Source organism: Crocuta crocuta, unplaced genomic scaffold (assembly GCF_008692635.1).
Source record: "Crocuta crocuta isolate KB4526 unplaced genomic scaffold, BGI_CrCroc_1.0 scaffold29, whole genome shotgun sequence".
Taxonomy (NCBI): Eukaryota; Metazoa; Chordata; class Mammalia; order Carnivora; family Hyaenidae; genus Crocuta; species Crocuta crocuta.
Window position 1 is genome coordinate 7,047,617 of NW_027533280.1, and position 20,180 is coordinate 7,067,796.

Here is a 20,180-nt window from a genome sequence, read left to right on the forward strand (position 1 = left end):
CATTAGCCGAGGGTACAAAGTTTCCGTCCTAGGGATCTAAGGGTAACAACAGGGCCATGGCGCTTGAAATCTGCTAGGAGAGTAGACCGTAAGTACTGTCACCACGCACAGAATGGTAACGTGAGGTGGTGGACGCACACGAGAGCTTGAGTGCGCATCATTTCACTGTGTGTGTGTACGTGTGTGCGTGCACGTGTGTGCGCACGTGCTTCGGATGATCACAGTGCACACCGTGGATTCATCGTTCTGTCTCAGTAATTCATCACTTATATCTCAGTAAAGCTGGAAAACAAGCCAACAAAAACAGCCCGTGCTCTCAGACTTCGGTGTTTTGCACTCTAAGTTCTCTTTTTCACGTGTCTTTGCAACTAAAAAAAAAAACAACAACGGGTGCCGGGGNTGTTACTTAAAAAATTTTTAAAGGAAAGCCAAAAAGGTTCTAGTAAGCAAAATATATGTTTAGAGAAATGTGTGTATACATCTTTTTTTTTTTTTTTTGCTATCGGCTTTCCTTTTTACATGCACACATAGACGCGCACACGCACACACGGCAAAGGGCGCGGTTTGCTAAACATCAGAACGGATGGACACCCCCCCAGGCCTGTTGCTTCCCACTCGGAGGCTCTGATGTCTTGGGTTGGGGCACAGGGGTCCCTGCATGGGCTTGTCTGACCCGCACCCCCGTCCCCTGCCGGGCTTACTCTCCCTCCTGCACCCCCGCAGTGAACTCTCCCCTGGCTCCTGGCAACAAGCTGGTCTTCTCGTCCTACCCCGGCACCCTCTTCTCCTGCGACGACTTCTACATCGTGGGCAGCGGGCTGGTGAGTGTCCCTCTCGTGTCGCCGTTCTCCCCGGGGCTGCCGATCCCTAGTCGCTGCCGGGGCTCCACGTCGTCTGCTCGTGATCGGCTCCTCGGCGATCCATCGCCGGTTCTGGGGTCCCGTTTGCAGTTTTGTTCATGTGCCTTTAGCATAAGCCGTCCCCTCCTCCGCTGCATCCTTGCTGTTTCTCACGCTGCCTTCCCTCTTACCTTCCACACACTCCCTCTAACCCGGCCAGGTTTTCTGAATAAATGTTGTTTCCAATGTGTTGTTTTTAAATCGGTTTTCCTGGCCGGGGTCCAGACTCATTTAGAAATCTGTTCTTGGCATCCTCGAGCCGGGGCACTGAGCCCTGAGATTGCAACATGCGGAGGAGAAAAAACATCACTTTAAAAAAATACCCTTCTTGCAGAAGGTGCCAGATCCCCGGGGTTTCGGGGAGACGCGTGGGGTTCAGTTCCCTTGCACGGGGAAGTGCGTGAGGGCCAGGCCGTGGGTGAGGGGACCCCTGCTGCAGTCCTGGTGGGGAGATGAGGGGACCGTCTGGGGAAGGACTGCTGAGAAGCTTTCATCCAGGTCCCTGGCAGGTGTCCCGGCGAGAAATTTACCTTCCGGCAGGGTCTTTAAGGTGGGCAGACACCTGTGATTTCTCTTGGTGACAATCTTAGGTACACATGCCACGGGTGTGTCACCTGTGCTGCGTGGGAGGTGAAACTGCGTGAGTTTCGGTTTGGTGGCGGTGGGAATAAAGGCAGAGTGCCCCCCCCCCCCCCCCCCCCNGTGCACCACCCCCGGCTCAGAGCTCCCCAGGCCCCTTTCCAGGCCACTCCGGTCCGAGCTCTAGCAGTGGCTTTGGATGCTAAGAGCGGTGGAGTGAGGGACAAGGAAGGAACGGGGTGGAGGGAGTGGAAGAAGGTGTCCCCCCCCCCGCCCCGGGCGTTGCGATCAAGGATTGGTTTAGGAGCTGGAATTTGGTGATGGAATCTTGGCCCATCCGCTCGCCAGCCCAGAACCTTTGGCACATCTCTTAGCCTCTTCAGGCCTCGATTTACCTTTTAGTAAAGCGGGGTGTCAGCAGTCCTGCCCTGTGTCCCCCAGGAAGGCCATGGGAGTTCTCTGAGATGGTGGAGTGTACCGGGCTCTCAGCATCCGGCCGCCCGCCCTTCCCTGCGGAACCGCACAGGAGGTGTACAAACGGGTGGTGTCTCTCTGGGCCAAGACTGATCGACTCAGTCGGGAGAATGGGTCCATAGGGGCAGCTCCCGGGCTCCGTTGGGGGCCGCTCTCCGGGACAAAGCTGGACGCATGATCGGAAAGCCCCTCAGGGAGCCGGTGAGGAACGTGCCCCCAAACCAGGACCCAAGGCTTCCAGAAACTGTAAATAATTGGTGTGCGGACCATGACTGATGCAGCACCGCCCCTTGGGTGGCAGCGCGCCCTGGTTGCGAGTCAGGTGGCCCTGCGGGCCCTTGGGTGCAGCGTCCCCCCGCCCTTCCCCAGGTGGCGCTGGAGACCACCATCGGCAACAGGAACCCGGTGCTGTGGAAGTACGTGCAGCCCAGGGACTGCGTGCTGGAGTGGGTGCGCAACGTCGTGGCCAACCGCTTGGCCCTGGACGGGGACGCCTGGGCAGACATCTTCCAGAAGTTCAACAGCGGCACGTGAGTGGGCTCCTGGCCCGGCGGCCTCCTCACCCAAGAAATGGTGACGGTCAGATGCCCGGGACCTGACGTGGCACCAGGGCACGCACCCCACACCCCCCGTGGAGCCCTCGTGGTTCCCTCTGGAGTTGGAAGGTGTCTTATAGTCTTCTCCTTTGTCTTGTACTTAGGGAAACTGAGGCTCAGGGAAGGAAAGGCCTCGCCCGTCTCCCGCAGGCTCCTCCATCCAGGGACAGGCCCTCAGAGGGAGGCCAGGAAGAGAACCTGGAACAGGAGAGCTCTGGGGAGGGGGAGGGCTGTCTGAGGAAGTGGGCCTGGCTGGACTCTTGTTCCAAGAAGCACTAGGGAGCCATAGATGCCTCTGGAGCAGACAGTTTGGTGAGAGCTGAGGACACCTGGCCAAGCTGCGACGTCAGGGTGACAATCAGACGGCCAGACCTCCCCAGCGCCACCCCCACCCCATGACTGTGCGGGGCACTGGGGGGGCGGGGACGGCCAGGGCGGCGGCCCCGGGATGTGTTCAGTCCCCTTTCCTTGGGCACGGCAGATACAACAACCAGTGGATGATCGTGGACTACAAGGCGTTTGTCCCTGGCGGGCCCAGCCCTCGGAGAAGGGTGCTCACCGTCCTGGAGCAGATCCCGTGAGTGCCGTGGGAGGGGGGACGGTGCTCCAGGCAGAGGGCACTGCCTGGGCACAGGCCTGGAGGCTGGAGCGGTGTGCGGGACGGCCAAGCGGGAGAGGAGGAGAGCTACCCCGGGGCAGTGGGGAGCCATCAGGGGCTCTTGAGCAGGGCAGTGCCCACGGGTGCACCTTTTCTCACCAGCTCTTGCCCCGTCTCCCTTCTTGGTCCCAGGGGCATGGTGGTGGTGGCCGATAAGACGTCGGAACTCTACGAGAAGACCTACTGGGCCAGCTACAACATACCGTATGTCCTCCCCCCCGCCCCGCCCCACACCTGCCTCACCCCTGCTTGGCTCTTCAGGCTGGTCAGGGGCCCTTCCGTGCGTGGTCGTTTCAACCCGTGGAGCAGAGAAGCCACTCTGCCCTTTCTTTGGCCAGGAAAGCCCTGCTGGTCTGGGGGTACAGCTGTGGGCTTAGGCCTGCTTCCAGAGCAGGGGGTGGGGGCTGGCCCTGCGGCGGCGCCCCCGCTGTGCCTCCTATAATGAGGCCGCACGGCCATAACCTCTTGGTGCTCGCCATGCTCGGCCAAACGAGGCATTTGATACTTAGGACCACCTCACGGTAGCCATGGCCAGTTCCCATTTCACAGATGAGGAAACTGAGGTCTCGAGCTAACGCCTGACTTTCCTGAGGTGCCGTCCAGGCCACAGCTGTTCAGTGGTGAAGTCGGCATCTGAACCCGTGTCTCTGGGGCTGCAGCACCCAAGCTTGGTCACCTTGCCACCACCCCGCNCTGTGTGGCCGCCCCCGCCCCCGGGCCGCAGCCTGTGTGGTCAGAGGTGGCGAGTGGCTGTCCGCCCACCCACAGGTACTTTGAGAGCGTGTTTAACGCTAGCGGGATGCAGGCGCTGGTGGCCCAGTACGGTGACTGGTTCTCCTACGACGGGAGCCCCCGTGCCCAGATCTTCCGGCGGAACCAGTCGCTAGTGCGTGACCTGGACTCCATGATCCGGCTTATGCGGTGCGTGGGGGCGCCTGGCGTGAGCCCCGAGTCCCGGAGAGCTTTTGGCGCGCCCTCCCCGCCCTCCCGGCAAGGCCGGGGGTCGCAGGGCGGCGGCGACCTGCAGCCCCTGGTGGGGCGGCCCCGTGGCGGTGCCCGCATGTCCCGGGGGAGGGCGCGGAGCAGCTGTGGGCAGGTACCCCGTGCCCGGTGCCGGAGAACCAGCACGGAGCGGGGGCACCGGCCGGGGAGACGCAGGCGGTCGGACGCTCACAGGGATGCGCCGGCGAGGCTCGGACTGGCAGAGCCCGGAGAGATGCAGCAAAGGCGCAGGACAGGGCATCTAGCCTGGCCGGGGATGGGGGGCCTGAGCAGAGCTGCAGTGCCGATGCAGGGCTGGGGGGGTGCCGAGCAGAGCTGCAGTGCTGATGCAGGGCTGGGGGTGGGTGGGTGAGCAGAGCTGCAGTGCCGATGCAGGGCCGGGGGGAGTCGGGGGCCAAGCAGAGCTGCAGTGCCGATGCAGGGCCAGGGGGGTGGTGAGCAGAGCTGCAGTGCCGATGCAGGGCTGGGGGGGCCCCAGCAGAGCTGCAGTGCCGATGTAGGGCTGGGTGTGGCAAGCAGAGCTGCAGTGCCGATGCAGGGCTGGGTGCGGTGAGCAGAGCTGCAGTGCCGATGCAGGGCTGGGTGCGGTGAGCAGAGCTGCAGTGCCGATGCAGGGCTGGGTGCGGTGAGCAGAGCTGCAGTGCCGATGCAGGGCTGGGTGCGGTGAGCAGAGCTGCAGTGCCGATGCAGGGCTGGGGGGGCCCTGGGCGGCGGGGGCAGCAGGCAGGAGAGAGCGGGCGGCTCCGCCTCCTCCGCGGCCGTCTCCTCCGGCACGACTGATGCCCCGCCCTTCTCACGCGCGCAGGTACAACGACTTCCTGCACGACCCGCTGTCCCTGTGCAAAGCGTGCCGCCCGCAGGCCAACGCAGAGAACGCCATCTCCGCCCGCTCTGACCTGAACCCGGCCAACGGCTCGTACCCTTTCCAGGCCCTGCAGCAGCGCTCCCACGGGGGCATAGACGTGAAGGTGCCGCCCGCCCCGGGCCTGGGGGCAGCGGGTGGCCGGGCAGGAGGCTGGGGCAGCGCGGGGTGGGTCAGGGTCCAAGTTAGGGCTGGGGGTCAGGGCCCTCTGGACTGGGGCGGCTCCGGGCCCAGCCTCAGCGGCCTCTGCCCGGCCCCCAGGTGACCAGCATGGCGCGGGCCAAGGACTTCCGGCTGGTGGCGGCCAGCGGCCCCACGTGGGACCAGCTGCCCCCGTTCCAGTGGAGCACCTCGCCCTTCAGCGGCCTGCTGCACATGGGCCAGCCTGACCTCTGGAAGTTCTCACCCATCGAGGTGTCATGGGACTGAGTCTCCGTCTCTGCCCTGCCGACCCCCGCGGGGCCACCCACTGGCCGCTGCCCTGACCTCCTCCCCGCCTGCCCCGTGGGCTCCGTCTCCCGCGGTGCCCAGATCTGGGGCCGGGGTCTTCCAGGGTCGCTTTCATCCGGGTCACCTCCTGGGGGGGACACGGGGCCCGATGGGGCCCAGGACTGACTGCTTCACTCCCCGTAAGTGGGCAGGTGCCCCCTGGTCCCCGCCCCCGGCATCTCTCTCTCTCTCCGCCTGCTTCTCTCTCCCCCAGCCTGGGGCCCTGACCTCATGCTGGCCTCTCCTGAGGGCTTGGGAGGGGTCCTCGGATGGGGTTCGGGGCCCCTGCCGCGGCAGGAGCCGACCGTTTCAGTCCCTGTCTCCCAGTTCCATTCCTGTCGGTGTTCTGGAACTTCGGGAGTTTCATCCCCGAAACCTGGGCGCCGCCCGTGATTGGCATCCGCCCTCCCCTCCCGCCCCCGCTTCCTCAGGAAGCCGCCTGCCCCTCGTGGGCAGCTTTCCTGACGACAGAAACTTGAAGACAAACAAAAACCAAAGTTTCTGGTGACCTGTGGCTGGAGGGGCGTGAGCGTCCTTCTCTTGGGGGGCGGGCGAGAGTGTGGGCCCCTATGCTGCAGCCTCGTGCCCCCCGCCCCGCAGGGCGGTGCCCACAGCTCCCCTGCCGTCCGAACCAAATTGCAGGCTGTGCTGCCATTAAATGAGAGGCCGTGGCCCCTGTGCTGTGCTTTCTGGGGCAGTGGGGAGAGCTGGGTCGGTGCCTTTTCTCCTCTCTGGTTTGGGCTCTACACCATCCACCCGTGCGTTGTCCTGTCCATCCTTCTGTCTACCCACCTATCCATTTATTCATTTGCTAAGCCTCCTATCTGTATCTACCCAGCCAGCCAGCCAGTCACCCATCCATAAATCCATCCATTTTCCATCCACCCATCCATCTACCCACCCACCCATCCATCCATCTATACATCCATCCATCCATTTTCCATCCACTCATCCATCTACTCACCCATCCATTCATCCATAGATCCATCCATTTTCTATCCATCTATCCATCCATCCATCCATCCATCCATCCATCCATCCATCCATCCAACCATCCAGATGTTCACTGGGCCCCTGCTTTGTTCTGGGTCCTGTCCTCGGGCCTTCTCAGCCAACAAGACCTTCCCAAGTTCCGTTATGGAATAGAAATCAAGACAAAACAGAGCCTGTCACCATCTGACCTTAGCCGGCTGGTGGACCCCAGCCCTCAGCGCCTCAGCTCTTGTAATGGGCAGAGGGGTCTGCCTCGCCTCTTTTGGGGGTTTTGTGCTGACGCAGGTGGGACGGTGGAGGCTGGAAGCAACCCTGTTCTGGGCAAAATTTCCTGAACTGAGCACGATTTTAGTCCCACTCTGTCCCCGGGAAGAATTCTGGGCCCCAGGGGCTGCTGGTTTGCTGTCCCTTCTAGCCCTTCCCCGCTATCCCGTCTCCCGTAAACTACATGTTTGCCTGGCAGGAAATCAGTGGATGGGACTGTGTCCAGGCTGGGCTTGGTGGGGGCTCCCACTCTCCCCTGAATCTCGCAGCCCCGGCTGTTTGTAGGACTGTGCAGGCCTGTTTGGATCCGCCTCGTGTCCTGAGGGGCTAGAGGGGTCTCGGCCTTCACTCTGACCTTGGGGATTCAGTGAATTGCCTGAGGCCGCTGTGGGTGGTGCCGGAATGCTCCTGAGCAGGTGGGTGTCCCTCTCGGCCTTCGGGGAGCCCCCTGGCAGGCCCTCGCCTGTTTCCTGTGCTGGCCTCGGCCCGCGCTCTCCTTGGAACGGGGTTTCGTGGTTTAAGAGGATTTATGTGACGTTGTCTTCAAATCGGCTCCCCCCCTACCCCGGAGATGGGGTATAGCGTTACCCACCCCCATCGATGTGGGGCTCCCTGCTCTGCTCCCCTAGTCCTGTGAGCAAGTCATTCTGATACGAGGAAGGACTTCCCGTGGGGACGAGGCCAGCCTCATCTGCCTCTCCAGTGGAGGCAGCCCTTGCCCCAGCTCTTGTTCAGTGCCCTTCCTTTGCTTCCTGCCTTCTGCCTCCCAGCACGCAAGCCCAGCTGTGAGCAGGGTCCTGGTTACCCGGGTCCTCCGGGCCCCAAGCTTACAGGGGTGAGGGAGCAGGGTTCTCGCTGTTGAGAGCTGGGGCTGCGAGCAGGCGAGTGCAGGGTGGGGTGGGGAGGGAGGCAGACTGCGATGAAGGAGAAGCTCAGAGGATCTTTGTTTCATAAATATATATATTTTTTCTTTTTCAATGAAAAAGTCTGCAATTAGAAAACTGCCCAGGGGCGGGGCGGGGCGGGGCTTCCCGGGGGAGAGGGTAGCCCGTTCTCCGTTGCGGACCCTGGCCCAGACCGTAGCCCTCTGTGCCTTCCAGGGAGGAGGCCCGCCCCACCCGGGGGACCTGGTATGGGACACGTGTGGGTGGTCGTCACCTAGCAGGGGTGGCTAGGGTAGTCACGGAGCGGGCTGCACAGACCTAGCCTCGCTGGCTGCCGACCCGCCCCGCACCCTGGAGCTCTGGCCCCCTCGGCACAGTGGGCTCGTGGGCACGAGGGGACCTGCCGGGCCACAGGTTCACGAGCAGACACACAAATACTATTTACAGCGAGGCGCTGGATAAAACTCCAGCTCCTCTGGGGGTCCCCCCGACCCGGGGAGAAAGGCCCTCACTTGCGCCACCCGTTCTTCATGCCCAGCTGTTCCTTGAGGGCCCGCAGCTGGCCCAGACTGATGTTGCTGCCCCCGCAGACGATGACCACGAGGGAGGAGAGCGGGACACAGAGCTTCCCCTCGCCTTGCAGCTTCTGAACCACGCGGCTGTACACGGCGGCCAGGGCTGCCCCGCAGGCCGGCTCTACCAGGATCTTCTCGTCATCTGCCAGAGGAGGGGGTGATGAGGGTGGGCCTGGCTTCTGGGGGGAGGGCGAGGGGGCTGTTGGGTCGCTGGGAAAGCCTGGGGGCTTTGAGCCTGAGCACAGACTCCGGTCCTGGACCAAACCTTCCATTGTTACCCTAGGCCAACCTTCCAGGCCCTGAGGCAGCCTAGGTGCACCCTGAGTGCTCCCACTGATGAAATGATGTAGCTGCCCGAGCACTGGGTTGAGAAGGCTTGACTCATTCCAGCAAGGCTGCCATGGTTGATTAGCCAAACTGCTGGCACAGAATTCAGTGGCAGCATTAGTGCGAACTTTGGTGTGTGTGTGTGTGTGTGTGTGTGTGTGTGTGTGTGTGCGTGTGTGTGCGTGCGCACGCGCATGCGCGCGCACCGTCCCTGTCCTGGGCTGAACCCAGAAAGAGTCCAGCCTCATTATGGACCCGCTTCTGAAGCCAGCCCTGGGGTTGGCTTTCCTTTTTCACCCTGGCTACCAGGAAGCTCCCTGCTGTCATGGTTCTATCAGTCTTCTTTGCTTGTGGCTTTGGGCCTTTCTGTTTTTACTGCTGCGTTGCATTATCTTTCATTAAGGGGAAGTTCCAGCGAGGGATGGGAGACAGAACTGTGAGAATTTGTAGTGAATGGGATTTCTTAGGACAGCCAAGGGGGCAGCCAGTTAGTTCCCGAGCCAGCAGGGCTTGAAAGGACTTGGCACATACCCACAAACCTCTCGATGGCAGCCACCGCCTCCTGGTCGGAGATAACTTCAGAGAAAATGGGGTGCTCCTGAAACAGCTTCAGGGCCTGAGCCCCCACGGTCTTCACGCACAGGGCCTTGGCCACGCTGGGAGGGGTGGGGGTGGAGGAGAGGACAGGAGGGAGGAGGGAGGCGGAGATGGGGATGAGGAGGGATAGAAAGAGAAAGATGGGTTTGAGAGGGCGGAGGGAAGTGGGGTCTGGGGGCAGGGGCACAGGGGCTCCCTGACAGAGTGAGGTCTCCTCAGACAGAGAGGCCTGAGTGGGCTAAGTAGCACATTGTGTCTTCACCGACTGAAAAGCCCCCTTGCGGTTCCCTGGAAGGCTTCCCAGCCTTTGCCTCAGGTCGTACCCTCCCCCTGCTCAACCCTCACTCGGCTGAACACCACTCTGCCTGCCCAAGTCCCACCCCGTCCTTCCAGGCACCGGATGAAAGCCACCTCCTCCAAGCAGTCCTCCAGGGACTGTCTCCATGCTGAATTCTCAAATGGTCCTCCCCCATAAACAGACGCCGTGACTACTTCTTGAGGAAGTGTTAGGTGCCCACCCTTTTACAAGCAATTTTAAATCCGGTCAACAGTCTTCGCTGCTCATTGGCCTGATTTCACAGGAGAGGAGACCAAGGCAGAGAGCGTGCGGGTCATTTGTCCACGGTTACGGGCTCAGGGAGTGGTGGCGTGGGCACCTCGCACGGGATCCATGTGACCCCAGGACCCGCACGCGGGATTGGCACATGCTCTTTCTCCCCACCCTCCCCGGAGTCCTCACCAGCTCTATTCCCGGCTCACCTTCCCCACTCGCCCGTGGGCACCTGCAGCCTGAACCAGCCTAGCCTGCAGCCCCTGCGTGTGACACACGGTAGGCACTCCCCATACTTCAGTGCCAACAGGGCAGGATCGGAGGCCAGCATGGTAGCTCCTGGGTACCAGGCTCAGGAATCCCCAAGGAGTTCTTACCTGGACTTAGTCTTCCCTCTCTGTGGTAGGGACTTGTCTACCCAATATCTGTCCTAGCTGCACCCACGGAGACCTTATAGGAAGACGTTTCCCAGCCTCCCTTGCAGTGGCTGCGGCCACGTGACTAAGTGCTGCCCAGTGAGAGGTCCAGGAAGTGCTGTGTCTTTCAAGGCCGGGCCCGTTGCGTCTGCGCCAGTTTCTCTGGCCAGATGGAGTGTGGGTGTGCCGGCACTTAAGCAGTTCTTTTGGGCCGTAAGACGATAAGGATGACGGAGAACACACTCAGGGAACCTGGACCCCTGCTCCATGGAGCTCCCTGCCCTCGGACTTCCATTTTATAGAAGAGAGGAAGTAAAATTCGGTCTTGTGAAGTCACTGTTATTTGGGGCTCCCGTACAATGTGCCAAACCTAATCCTCATTGAATACCGTCTAAAAGCCCGGGGCTGCGCTATGAACTCCTTAGGAGCAGGGGCTGTGTCTTTTCACCACGCTGCCCCCGGGATCAGCGACGCTCGCACCCATTAGGGGCTCAGGAAATGGTCGGCAGGTTAATGTGTGCAAAACCCTCTCGAGGGGACCTCGACAAATGATCCATAGCAAACCCTTCATGTGAGGAGATGTGACGTTCATGGTTACAGGGTCACACCGACTTGGGTTCGGTCCCAGCGGTGCCGCTCACTGGCTGTGTGACTCTGGGCAGGCCTCCGTTTCCTCGTCTGTAAAATGGGACCGATACGGGGCTCTGCGTCGCAAGCCAGCACCAGGGTGGGCTCCCCAGGGCTCGCTGCACATCCGAGGCAGGCGGCCCCGCTGCTCACCTGGTGACCTGGGGCAAGGAGACGAGCTTGCCGGCGGCGGTGGCGGCGTGGAAGCTGTGGGCTCCGGCGGTCTCCATGGCGATGACGGGCACGTCCCCCCAGCCCACCTCCTGCAGCCCCTGGACCACGCCGCACAGCAGGCCCCCGCCGCCCACCGACAGCGCGATGGCCCCTGGCTTTGCACTCAGGGTCTCCTTCAGCTCCTTCACGATGGACGTGTGGCCTTCCCTGGAGGGTCAGGGAGGGCGGCGGCTCAGGGCGGGGCTCGTCCCGGCCGCCGAAGGGCTTCGGGCGTCACCTCCGCCCCAGCTCCACCCTGGTTGTCCAGAAATGTGGCAGCTGGCGCTGCCGGGATAGGACACCCCGGAGAGCCGCCCTCCGCCAGTGTGTGTGGGAGTCCAGCCTCTCCCACGGGTGGGTAGCCGTCTTACCCACACGGGCTCCCAGGGGCCCCCAGCAGAGCAAGCGCCGGCTGCCACGTTGGCCACCTGCCCACGAGAGCCCTGTCTCGGCGCCCTTCCCCCTTCCCCCATGAGTCGCCAACCACGTAAACTGCCTTCTCTGAAATCTGTCTCGGGGTTGGCTTCCCGGGGACCGGGCTGCAGACCCCTGTGCATCTGAGCTCACGTGGTCGCTCGTGGCCGTGGCCATGGACGTGCCAGGGCACGTGCGTGTGCACCTGCTGCCAGGCCTGGTGTGTGCTTCTGCGCAACGGGGTGCACACACACGGACAGCCCTGTGCACCGTGCCGTGGTGACGCGCACGGCGGCCGGTGCGCCCCCGGTGGTGACTCTGGGCCCCACCTACCAGATGAGGGGGTCGTCAAAGGGAGGAACGTAGACCCAGCCCGGGTTGTTCTTCGCCAGGGCCTTGGCCAGCTCGAAGGCCTCGTCCAACATCTGTAAGACCGCAGGGGAGGTTGGAGGGGGTGAGGGGCCGGGGGGACCCCGCCCCGCCGCCAGGTGGCCCCTGCCCGGGACTGGTACTCACCTCACCCACCACCTTGACCATGGCGCCCTCGTTCTTGAGCCGCTCAATTGTGAGGTCAGGTGTGGTGCTGGGCACAACGATGGTGGCAGGGATGCCCAGCTTCCTGGCGGCATAGGCGGCTGCCATGCCCGCGTTGCCCGCTGCCGGGGTTGGGAGTGGAGAGTGGGTCCCTGCAGGAGGGCCTGGGAGCCCAGCTGGGACCATGCGGCCCCACCCTCGGGGCTCTGAACACCCTCCTGAGTGACTGTCGCTCGCCTCCCCCGGGGATTCCAAACCGGGGCTGCTGCAGGTGTTTGTAGTGGCTCGCTGCTAGGGAACCAGGGCCCAGAGAGGTAGAGCGCCTGGCCCGGGGCACACAGGAGGCGTGCAGGCCACTTACCCGAGGAGCAGACGAAATGTTCACAGCCTTGCTCAGCCCACTGCGGAGACAAGGGGGAGGGTCAGGCCCGCCTCCGGTGGTTCCCTGGGCTCTCCCCTCCCCCACGGAGAGCTTCCCAGCCACACCGGAACACGCTGGCCGCTGCTTCCTTCACACGGACTTGGTCCTGCTCTAGCCTCTCCGGGGACATCACTCCCTCCCTCAGGGACCAGTCCACGAGGAGACCCTGTCGCGCGGGCACCCCTTCCCTAGAGGGAGTGCTGACCGCAGACTGGCAGGCACTGTGGGGCTCCACATGGCCTGGCCTCGCCCCGTGGAGGAAAGGGGGCCCGACCCCCACGCTCAGACGATGCGGAGCGCACCCCGTACCGTCTTGCAGAGGTGTCCAATGCCCCGGATCTTGAAGGAGCCTGAAGGTTGGGCACTGTCCATCTTGAGGTAGACGCAGGTGCCCGCCACTTTGGACAGGGACATGCTGTCACGGATGGGGGTCCTCGCGTGCAGGGGCTCTCCAGACGTCATCGCTGGAGGGAGGGCGGAAAGCCAGGTGGTCAGGAGGGCTGGCCCCGGCGCCGGCTGCTGCCACACGGCCCTCGGCGGGCCTGCCCCTGGCCCCCCCCCCCCCACGAGGCCGAGGAAAGCGCCAGCATCCCGGACACTGGAATTCAAAGCTCAGCCGACCCACCTACTCTCCGGGTGGCATCAGATCAAGCGGTGCCCCCGCAGCGGCAGCTGCCTCATCTGTAAAACGGGGGCAAGCACCCCTCCCAGTACACACCGTGCCGGGGAGCCATGACCATCAGAAACAACGTGCAGACCTCACACCTCTCGAGGGGCGTGAGGTGGAGAAGGATTTGCAGGCGCTGATTGAGAGCGAGCCGCAAGATGGTTAAGTGCTAAAGAAGGGACAGGACGCAGGTCCATACAGTCTGTGCAAAGACATGGGGCCACACACACACACACACACACACACACACACACCCCGTATGCTTCTCTCTGCACAGAACAGCTCCGGAAACCCACAGGAAACTCACGAGGTGAGAAACTCGCTCTGGGGAGAGCTGGCCCTCAGCACTGCCTTGTGTACTGTTGGGATGTTTTGCTCTGTATAGGCATTACCAATTTAAATGGACATTTTTTTTTTTTTATACCAACCTTTGGAAAGCCCTGTACCCAATTAGGGAAAGCTGTTTATTATTATTACTTGATAGCAATTATTATATTATTTAATAATTGCTTATAAAGTGATTACCATGTGCCAGGCACTATTTTATTTTATTTTTTTAATGGTTATTCATTTTTGAGAGAGAGAGACAGAGTGTGAGTGGGGGAGGGGCAGAGAGAGAGAGGGAGACACAGAATCCAAAGCAGGCTCCAGGCTCTGAGCTGTCAGCACAGAGCCCAATGCGGGGCTCGAAGTCAATAACTGTGAGATCATGACCTGAGTCAAAGTTGGAGACCTAACCGACTGAGCCACCCAGGCGCCCCTGCCAGGCACTATAAACTTTACAGATCTATTTTATATATATATCTGTATATATTATTTTAAGTTTACGTTTTTATTTTGAGATAGAATATGAGCAGGGGAGGAGCAGAGAGGGAGAGAGAGAGAGAGAGAGAGAGAGAGAGAGACAATCCTCAGTAGGCCCCACACTGTCAGCACAGAGCCTGATGCAGGGCTCAATCTCATGAACAGTGAGATCATGACCTGAGCCAAAATCAAGAGTCAGATGCTTAACGGACTGAGCCACCCAGGCGCCCCTAAGCATTACAGATATTCACTCATGGATTCCTTTAACACTTCTAGAAGGTGCCATCATCACCCCATTCTCCTGATTAGGGAAAAGGCTCCGATTGTGTTTCCTAGGGTGGTCCCTGCAAGCCCCTCCCACCCCTTTATGATGTGACGTGGATGCCTTTCTCAGTGAGAGGAGGGGCCCGTCTTTCCTCCCCTTGAACCCTGGAGGGGGTGGGGGTTGGTGGCCCCAGCTGGAAATGACACGATGGGATTTCCAAGCAGCGCTGTGCTTGTAAGTGACAATGGACTCTCCAAGGAAAAATAAAGTCCCGATTTGCAGCGGGGGCACCTCTGTGCTGTACACCACCTCCACTGAGGCCACTTCCAAGCTACCAACGTGACGTCATTGAATGTGGAGCCGGGAAGAGGTGGCACAGTCTGCTGGCCCCAGTGCAGCCCCGCTCCCGAGGATAAGTCACAGAAGGGGACACGGCTCCTGCCTGGCCCCCTCTCTGGGGCAGATCCTCTCTCAAAACCTAGCTGCCAGGATGGGACTAAGCCCAGGCCGCAGGCAGAGGCCACATGCGGGTGCCCTACCTGACAGCTGATGGCCAGCATCACCTGCCGGACGTGGGGGGGTGACCTTGAGATGTCACACGCAGCCATCTGAGAGACCCCACTGAGAACTGCCCCATCGAGCCCCAGAGCCACGACAGACAACAGTACAATGAATGCCGTTGACCTTGGGGCAGTTTGTCACACAGCAATAGGGACCAGAATATTAATGTGACTTGCCCCAGGCCACACGGCTAGTGGGGGGGGGGGAGGGGAGGCAGGGTTTGATGGAACAGTCTGGCACCGGAGCTCCTGGCGGTGGGCACGGCTCAGGCTCCCCTTCTGCACAGGCTCTGGGTGACCAAGAAGCCGAGGTGGCCCAGAGTCTGGCCGCCACACACGTGCCATCTTTTCTTCTCCCGGAGTCTCCCCAGCTTGGGCTGAGCCAGAACTGACCGGCAGATGGTTGGCTGAGGAGACTGTCTGGCCTCCCCATGTCTTTCTCTATCCCAGAAGGCCATGCACGGCTGGCTGCCTTTCTTCCCCCACCCCCACCCCATATCCAGTGACACCGCCCGCCACCCGGTGCAGCGCCTCACTGGCCGAGGCCTCCAGCTCAGCCCTCTAGCGCCCAGAGAGGGCCACACATGCCTGGCACAGAAGTAAAGTGACAGCCGGGGCTCCTGACCACCTCACCAGCCTTAGCACCCCCAAATATGATGCTGATGTCGGTCTGAACTAACTAACATTCAGGGCCTGGGAGCAGGGGTGGGGGGGGCCCTGACCAGGTACCACTTCTCCCCTAGATCTCTTGAACAAAAGCCAGAGACTAGATGCCCCCCCTTGCGGATGCATCCCCATATCGATTTGATTATTACCCCCCTGGAGGTTACTCCTGGAATGAGGGTACCCCTGTTCTGGCTGACGGGACCTGTGGGCACCCCAAGCTCTGGCCTCAGGGAGCTCCGTTCGGGGAGGTTTGGGAAGCCTCTGTCCCCACCTGTATCTGGTTGGGGCACCTCTGGGTCCCCTCTGGGCACCCCTCCCTCCAAGACAACATCCCGGGGGGGGGGGGCCAGACACAGAGGAGGGAAGACTCGAAGCTGCTATGTGTCCCCTCTAGCTCAGGAGTCACCACCTCCCCGCCCTCATAGCAGGCGCCCAATAAAAACGAACTATCATTATATCTGGACTGGACATTTTAAAGCACATGATCTCATCTCACCCTTACAACTGCATTTTGAAGAAGGGTCCGTTATTATACCCATTTTAGAGAAGAGAAAACTGATGCCCAGAGCTAGATGCCAACACAGCCAGTCTGGCTTCAAAGCACGGGTTTTTATGCTCAACGGACTCTACCTCATCTCCCCCTGGAGCCTCCCCCCTCCCGCTGCCCTCGCAGGCACTGCAGTCTGGGGGTGGGACACAGGAGGGGGTACTTACCTGGCCAAGGTGGTGGAGCTGGGCGGCTGGACAGGGCGAGCAAGCCGGGAAGGGATGGACTGGCGATGATCTAGATGGATAGACTGGGCGGATGGCCCTCGGACAGATGGAGGGTAGATGGACAGACAGGTAGAAGGTCTCCTGACTTGTCCCAAGGGCTACGGGTCTGGCCTTCAGGCCGAGGCTTTATTCCCTGGGCGCCTCCGGGCAGCCAATGGAGCCCCAGGGCCGGCCCCGCCCCCGCCAGGCCCCGCCCCTGGCCGGTGGCCCGGGGCCTTCCAGGAGGGGAGGGGGAGGCTGGCTGGCTTTTCCGCTGGCAGCTTCCTCGGTCTCCCCCCAACTCACCCCTCTCCTCGGTAGCCGCCTCCCTTTCCCTACGCCCAGTTTCTTCCCTTACAAGTGCGAACAATCCCTACTTTCCAAGGGCTATTCCCAAGGGCTCGTAGGAAGATGGCCACAGGAGAAAGTGGGTGCTCTTACTGTCCTTAGTCTACAAAAAGGGAAGCTGAGACCCGGATGGTGACAGAGATGAGCCAGCATCTGACCCCAGTCGGCTGGAATCTGAGCACAGGCCTTTATTGCCTTCCTCTGGCGTTCTTGTGACTCTTGCATCTTGAAGGGGCAGATGGCATTATGGGTATGGCCCAGGCGGGTCAGGGTTCAAATCCCGACTCTGCCGTTTAGTGGCTGTGTGGCCCTGGGCAGGTCAGTTTGCCCTCTGGAGCCTCCTTTTGCTCATCTGTAAAATGGGGATGAAAATGGAACTCCTCCCTGTCTCCCGCAGATTAGATGTATGCACCTGCGGGGCCCAGAATGGAGTGAGGGTTCATAGGTATTAGCCGCCATCAGCATCAGCATCAGCATCACATGTGCCTGCACGCACTCCCTGCCCCAGGCTAAGTCTTCTGTCTGTCTGTCCTGGCTGTGTCCGTGTGTCTGTCCACAGGGATTTGCACACGCACATGTCCAGCTCATCTTTTCTTGGCCCCTTTAACAAAGCCCTCTTGTCCGGCTGGCCAGGACGAGAATAGCAATGAGACAGAGGGCTGTGAGGGCACAAACAGCCCGCACAGCCGTCCCTCTCTGTGGGACAAGCTGACCTTCCACGGGCACGCGTTGGAGACACAGGGTAGCAGAACTGGAGATGTGGGCATCGTGAAGTTCCCGTGTAGACACGGCCTCCCTGTGCGCATCTGTGTGTATACAGCTGGTGCTCACAACGCCCGGGCAGCTGATCCTATACCAAGGGTGGCTCTGTGGGGTCTCATTTAACTCTCGAACCGCCAGGTGAGTGGGCGTTTGGTGCCCCACGTCACAGGTGAGCAGACAGGCTCAGGGATTCTGAGTTCCTTACGGACACAGGACTGATGAGAGGGAGGAGGTGGGGGCCGGGAAGNATGGGGGGCGGGGGCGGGAGGGGGGTGGACGGCAGGGAGCTGCCAGGGACCGAAAAGAGGAAAAAAGGCCAAACGCACACCGCTGTTGTGGACATCCTGTCTGAGCACCTCCATCCTGTTTAAAAATCATAATTCTATTGAGCTATAATTCACATGCATAGTATAACTCACCCATTTATGGAGTATCGGTTTTAGAACAATTTCGTCACCTCAGAGAGACCCCGTGTCTATTAACACTTGCTCCCCCGTGCCCCCCTCTGCAGTCCCCAGCAGTCACCAGTCTGCCTTCTGTCTCTGATCGGACACCTCCTGTCAGCACTCCGTTCCTTTTTATGGCTGACACTTTTCCGTTGTGTAGAGGTGCCGCATTTTTATGATGTACATGTGTGCGTGCATGTGCCGTTCTGAGTCCCACCACGTCGACGGGAACCCAACACCCAAAGAGGGCAGAGGCCTCACCAAGGTCCCCCTGGGCGCCGAGGGGAGCAGAGCCGGGGCGAGCGGAGGTGTGATGGGGACATTCTGACCAGTCAGCTGCTGGAGGGTCTTCGGGGAAGGCTGACAGCCGTCGCTGAGCAAACCTCAGCGGGATCAGTCGGGGCCTGCGACTCTAGCATCCCAAGGTGTGCCAGTTTCCATAGAGCAAGGGAATCACTTTTCTGATGGGCCCGAGTTCAAATCCGACTTTAGTCATCGACTTGCTGTGTGACCTTGGACGAGTTACTTAACCTCTCTGTGCCTTAGTTTTGTTTGTTTTTTTTTTTAACTGCGAGTAGTGTCCACTTCTTAGGTTTGTTATGAGGATTTAAACCTAATTGGTGTAGAGTTATAAGGATAGTGTCCAGTGACTGGTGGACACTTAATAGGTGATGGCCACCTTTATTTTCTGGTACTCAGGAAGGCATTTGAGTCCCTAGTTCTGGGTGATGGGGAACAAGCGCTCTTCTCTTCCATCTAGTCCTCCTTTGGAAGGTCTTCAGAAGTAGGGGAAGAAAGTACAAGTCACCCTCTCCCATTTAGCAGATGGGCAAACTGAGGCCTGGATCTATCTGATGTAGGAAGGCGAGAGGGCAGCACGGACCCAGTCCCAGGGGGAGGGATGGGAGCCTGGCTGGGGAACCTTGGGCAAGTTGCCTCTCCTGCCTGCACCAGCTGGCTCTATTACATCACACCTTTTCCAGAAGTGTCCCCGGGAATGGCCAGATCAGTGTGTTCTTGGCTGCGGGAGGTGGGGATGCTGACGATTGTTTTCACAGCTCAGAGAGGAACGGGCAGCTCTCCTCTCTGTTTGCCCACCTTGGCTGCTGCTGCCAGCCCTGGAGTCTGCTGACTGGTAGAGGTCTCTCGCTCCAGAGTCTGTCAGACTGGGGTGGAAACTGGCCCCCAGGTGTGACCTCAGAGAAGTCACTTAATTTCCTTAGCCTCAGTTTCTTGCCCCCAGAAATGGGGACGATGATACCTACTGGCCTGGGGATCACAGCTCAGTGCCAGGCACGGAGCAAGGGATCCAAGAATACTAGCTGCCCTTATGATCGTGTTTGATGCTGTTATCATAATCCAGAACCTTCTCACGCTTTCTGGTCCCCTTTCCCTGAAGTCTTCCTCATTCACGATCCTCCCTGTCCAATCTGGGTTGGTGCCTCCTTGGGATTCTGCAGCCTGGCAGCCCCTGGCGTCTCTCCCCGGGGGCTCACGAGCAGCCTTAGGGCAGGTTTGTACTGCGTCCTTACCTGCAGGATTCCCTACTCTATCCTGTGTCCACTCAACATCCTGTCGGGCACAGGACAGCCCCCCACCAAAGAAATACAAAGGGTCATCTGGCCCCAAATGTAAGTAGTGCCAAGGTTAAGAAAGTCTGCTTAAGGATAAAATGGAATGAGACCAATACCTCCCTCGTTCTACTTTCTCTACTTCTATTAATATGACCAGGAGAAATTAATTAATCCCACCTGGGTGAAATGTGCTTTATCTAAAAAGCTGTTGTTCTATATCCGACTGCTACTCAATTGACCTTCAAAGAAGTTGAAAGATTTTTTTTTCTTGGTGAAATTAAGCCAATCAGATAAGACCTACCTTGTTTTGGACTGGATGCACTTAACCGCTGTGGCTTCTACTGTGGGACTTGGCATTCAGCCGTCTTCATGTGTACTTGCCTGGCTTCGATCCATCGTTTGATTTGATCGAGATGTTGTGACTCTTCCTCCGGTCATTTGGCAGCGCCCTCTGTAGTGATGCCTCCCGGCTGTGCGTCATCCGAAAAATGCGACATCAGTCTCTTGGTGGATGGCCACGCTGGGCCTCCCCGTGGGGCTTATCATCCGTCGCCCATCAATCAGCCTGCGATGGGTGGGGCTGGCCAGGTCCAGATGGCCTCTGAGCGATTTTGTCCAAAGTTCAGAGAAAAATCAAGGTACTTACAGCAGGATTAAATCTCAGACCACACACTCCATGTGCAACAAATGGGGACTTTCTTATTTTCCCCTAACCCTCCTTAATTTTTTATTTTAATTCCTTTTTAATGTTTATTTTACTTATTTTGAGAGAGAGAGACAGAGCATGGGCAGGGGATGGGCAGAGAGAGGGAGACACAGAATCCAAAGCAGCCTCCAGACTCCGAGCTGTCAGCACAGAGCCCGACGCGGGGCTCGAACTCACGAACTGCAAGATCATAACCTGAGCCACCCAGGCGCCCCCAGCTTAATTTTTATTTCAAGCAGATAGTTAACTGGATGC

General features: G+C 59.8%; 2 protein-coding genes across 2 annotated transcripts in view; one reads left to right on the top strand and one right to left on the bottom strand.

Moving 5' to 3' along the window:
- PLBD2 (phospholipase B domain containing 2) overlaps positions 1-6,230 on the top strand; it is a gene marked incomplete at its 5' end in the record, with an annotated part of 22,704 nt that extends 16,474 nt beyond the window's left edge. Inside the window, 7 exons of the mRNA XM_077747967.1 lie at positions 724-821; positions 2,322-2,482; positions 3,030-3,125; positions 3,339-3,410; positions 3,975-4,127; positions 5,014-5,176; positions 5,332-6,230. Coding sequence (XP_077604093.1) covers positions 724-821; positions 2,322-2,482; positions 3,030-3,125; positions 3,339-3,410; positions 3,975-4,127; positions 5,014-5,176; positions 5,332-5,499 — 911 coding nt within the window. The remainder of the gene's footprint in view (positions 1-723; positions 822-2,321; positions 2,483-3,029; positions 3,126-3,338; positions 3,411-3,974; positions 4,128-5,013; positions 5,177-5,331) is intronic.
- A 1,534-nt stretch (positions 6,231-7,764) lies between these two features.
- On the bottom strand, positions 7,765-16,224 carry SDS (serine dehydratase). The gene is made up of 8 exons (XM_077748042.1): positions 16,051-16,224; positions 12,684-12,838; positions 12,315-12,354; positions 11,936-12,075; positions 11,753-11,844; positions 10,946-11,173; positions 9,134-9,258; positions 7,765-8,417 (listed from the first exon to the last, which is right to left on the bottom strand). The coding sequence occupies exons 2-8, from the start codon at positions 12,834-12,836 to the stop codon at positions 8,209-8,211; spliced, it is 987 nt and encodes a 328-aa protein (XP_077604168.1). The 5' UTR covers positions 12,837-12,838; positions 16,051-16,224; the 3' UTR covers positions 7,765-8,208.
- Positions 16,225-20,180: the final 3,956 nt, after the last annotated feature.

What these genes read in the sequence shown, in the direction of transcription:
- SDS (XM_077748042.1), bottom strand. Translation starts at nt 12,836, where the DNA reads ATGACGTCTGGAGAGCCCCTGCACGCGAGGACCCCCATCCGTGACAGC. An exon ending in TTGGACACCTCTGCAAGACG is followed by an intron (nt 12,355 to 12,683) that starts GTACGGGGTGCG and finishes TTGTCTCCGCAG; the next exon opens with TGGGCTGAGCAAGGCTGTGA. An exon ending in TGCCATCGAGAGGTTTGTGG is followed by an intron (nt 8,418 to 9,133) that starts GTATGTGCCAAG and finishes CTCCTCTGGCAG; the next exon opens with ATGACGAGAAGATCCTGGTA.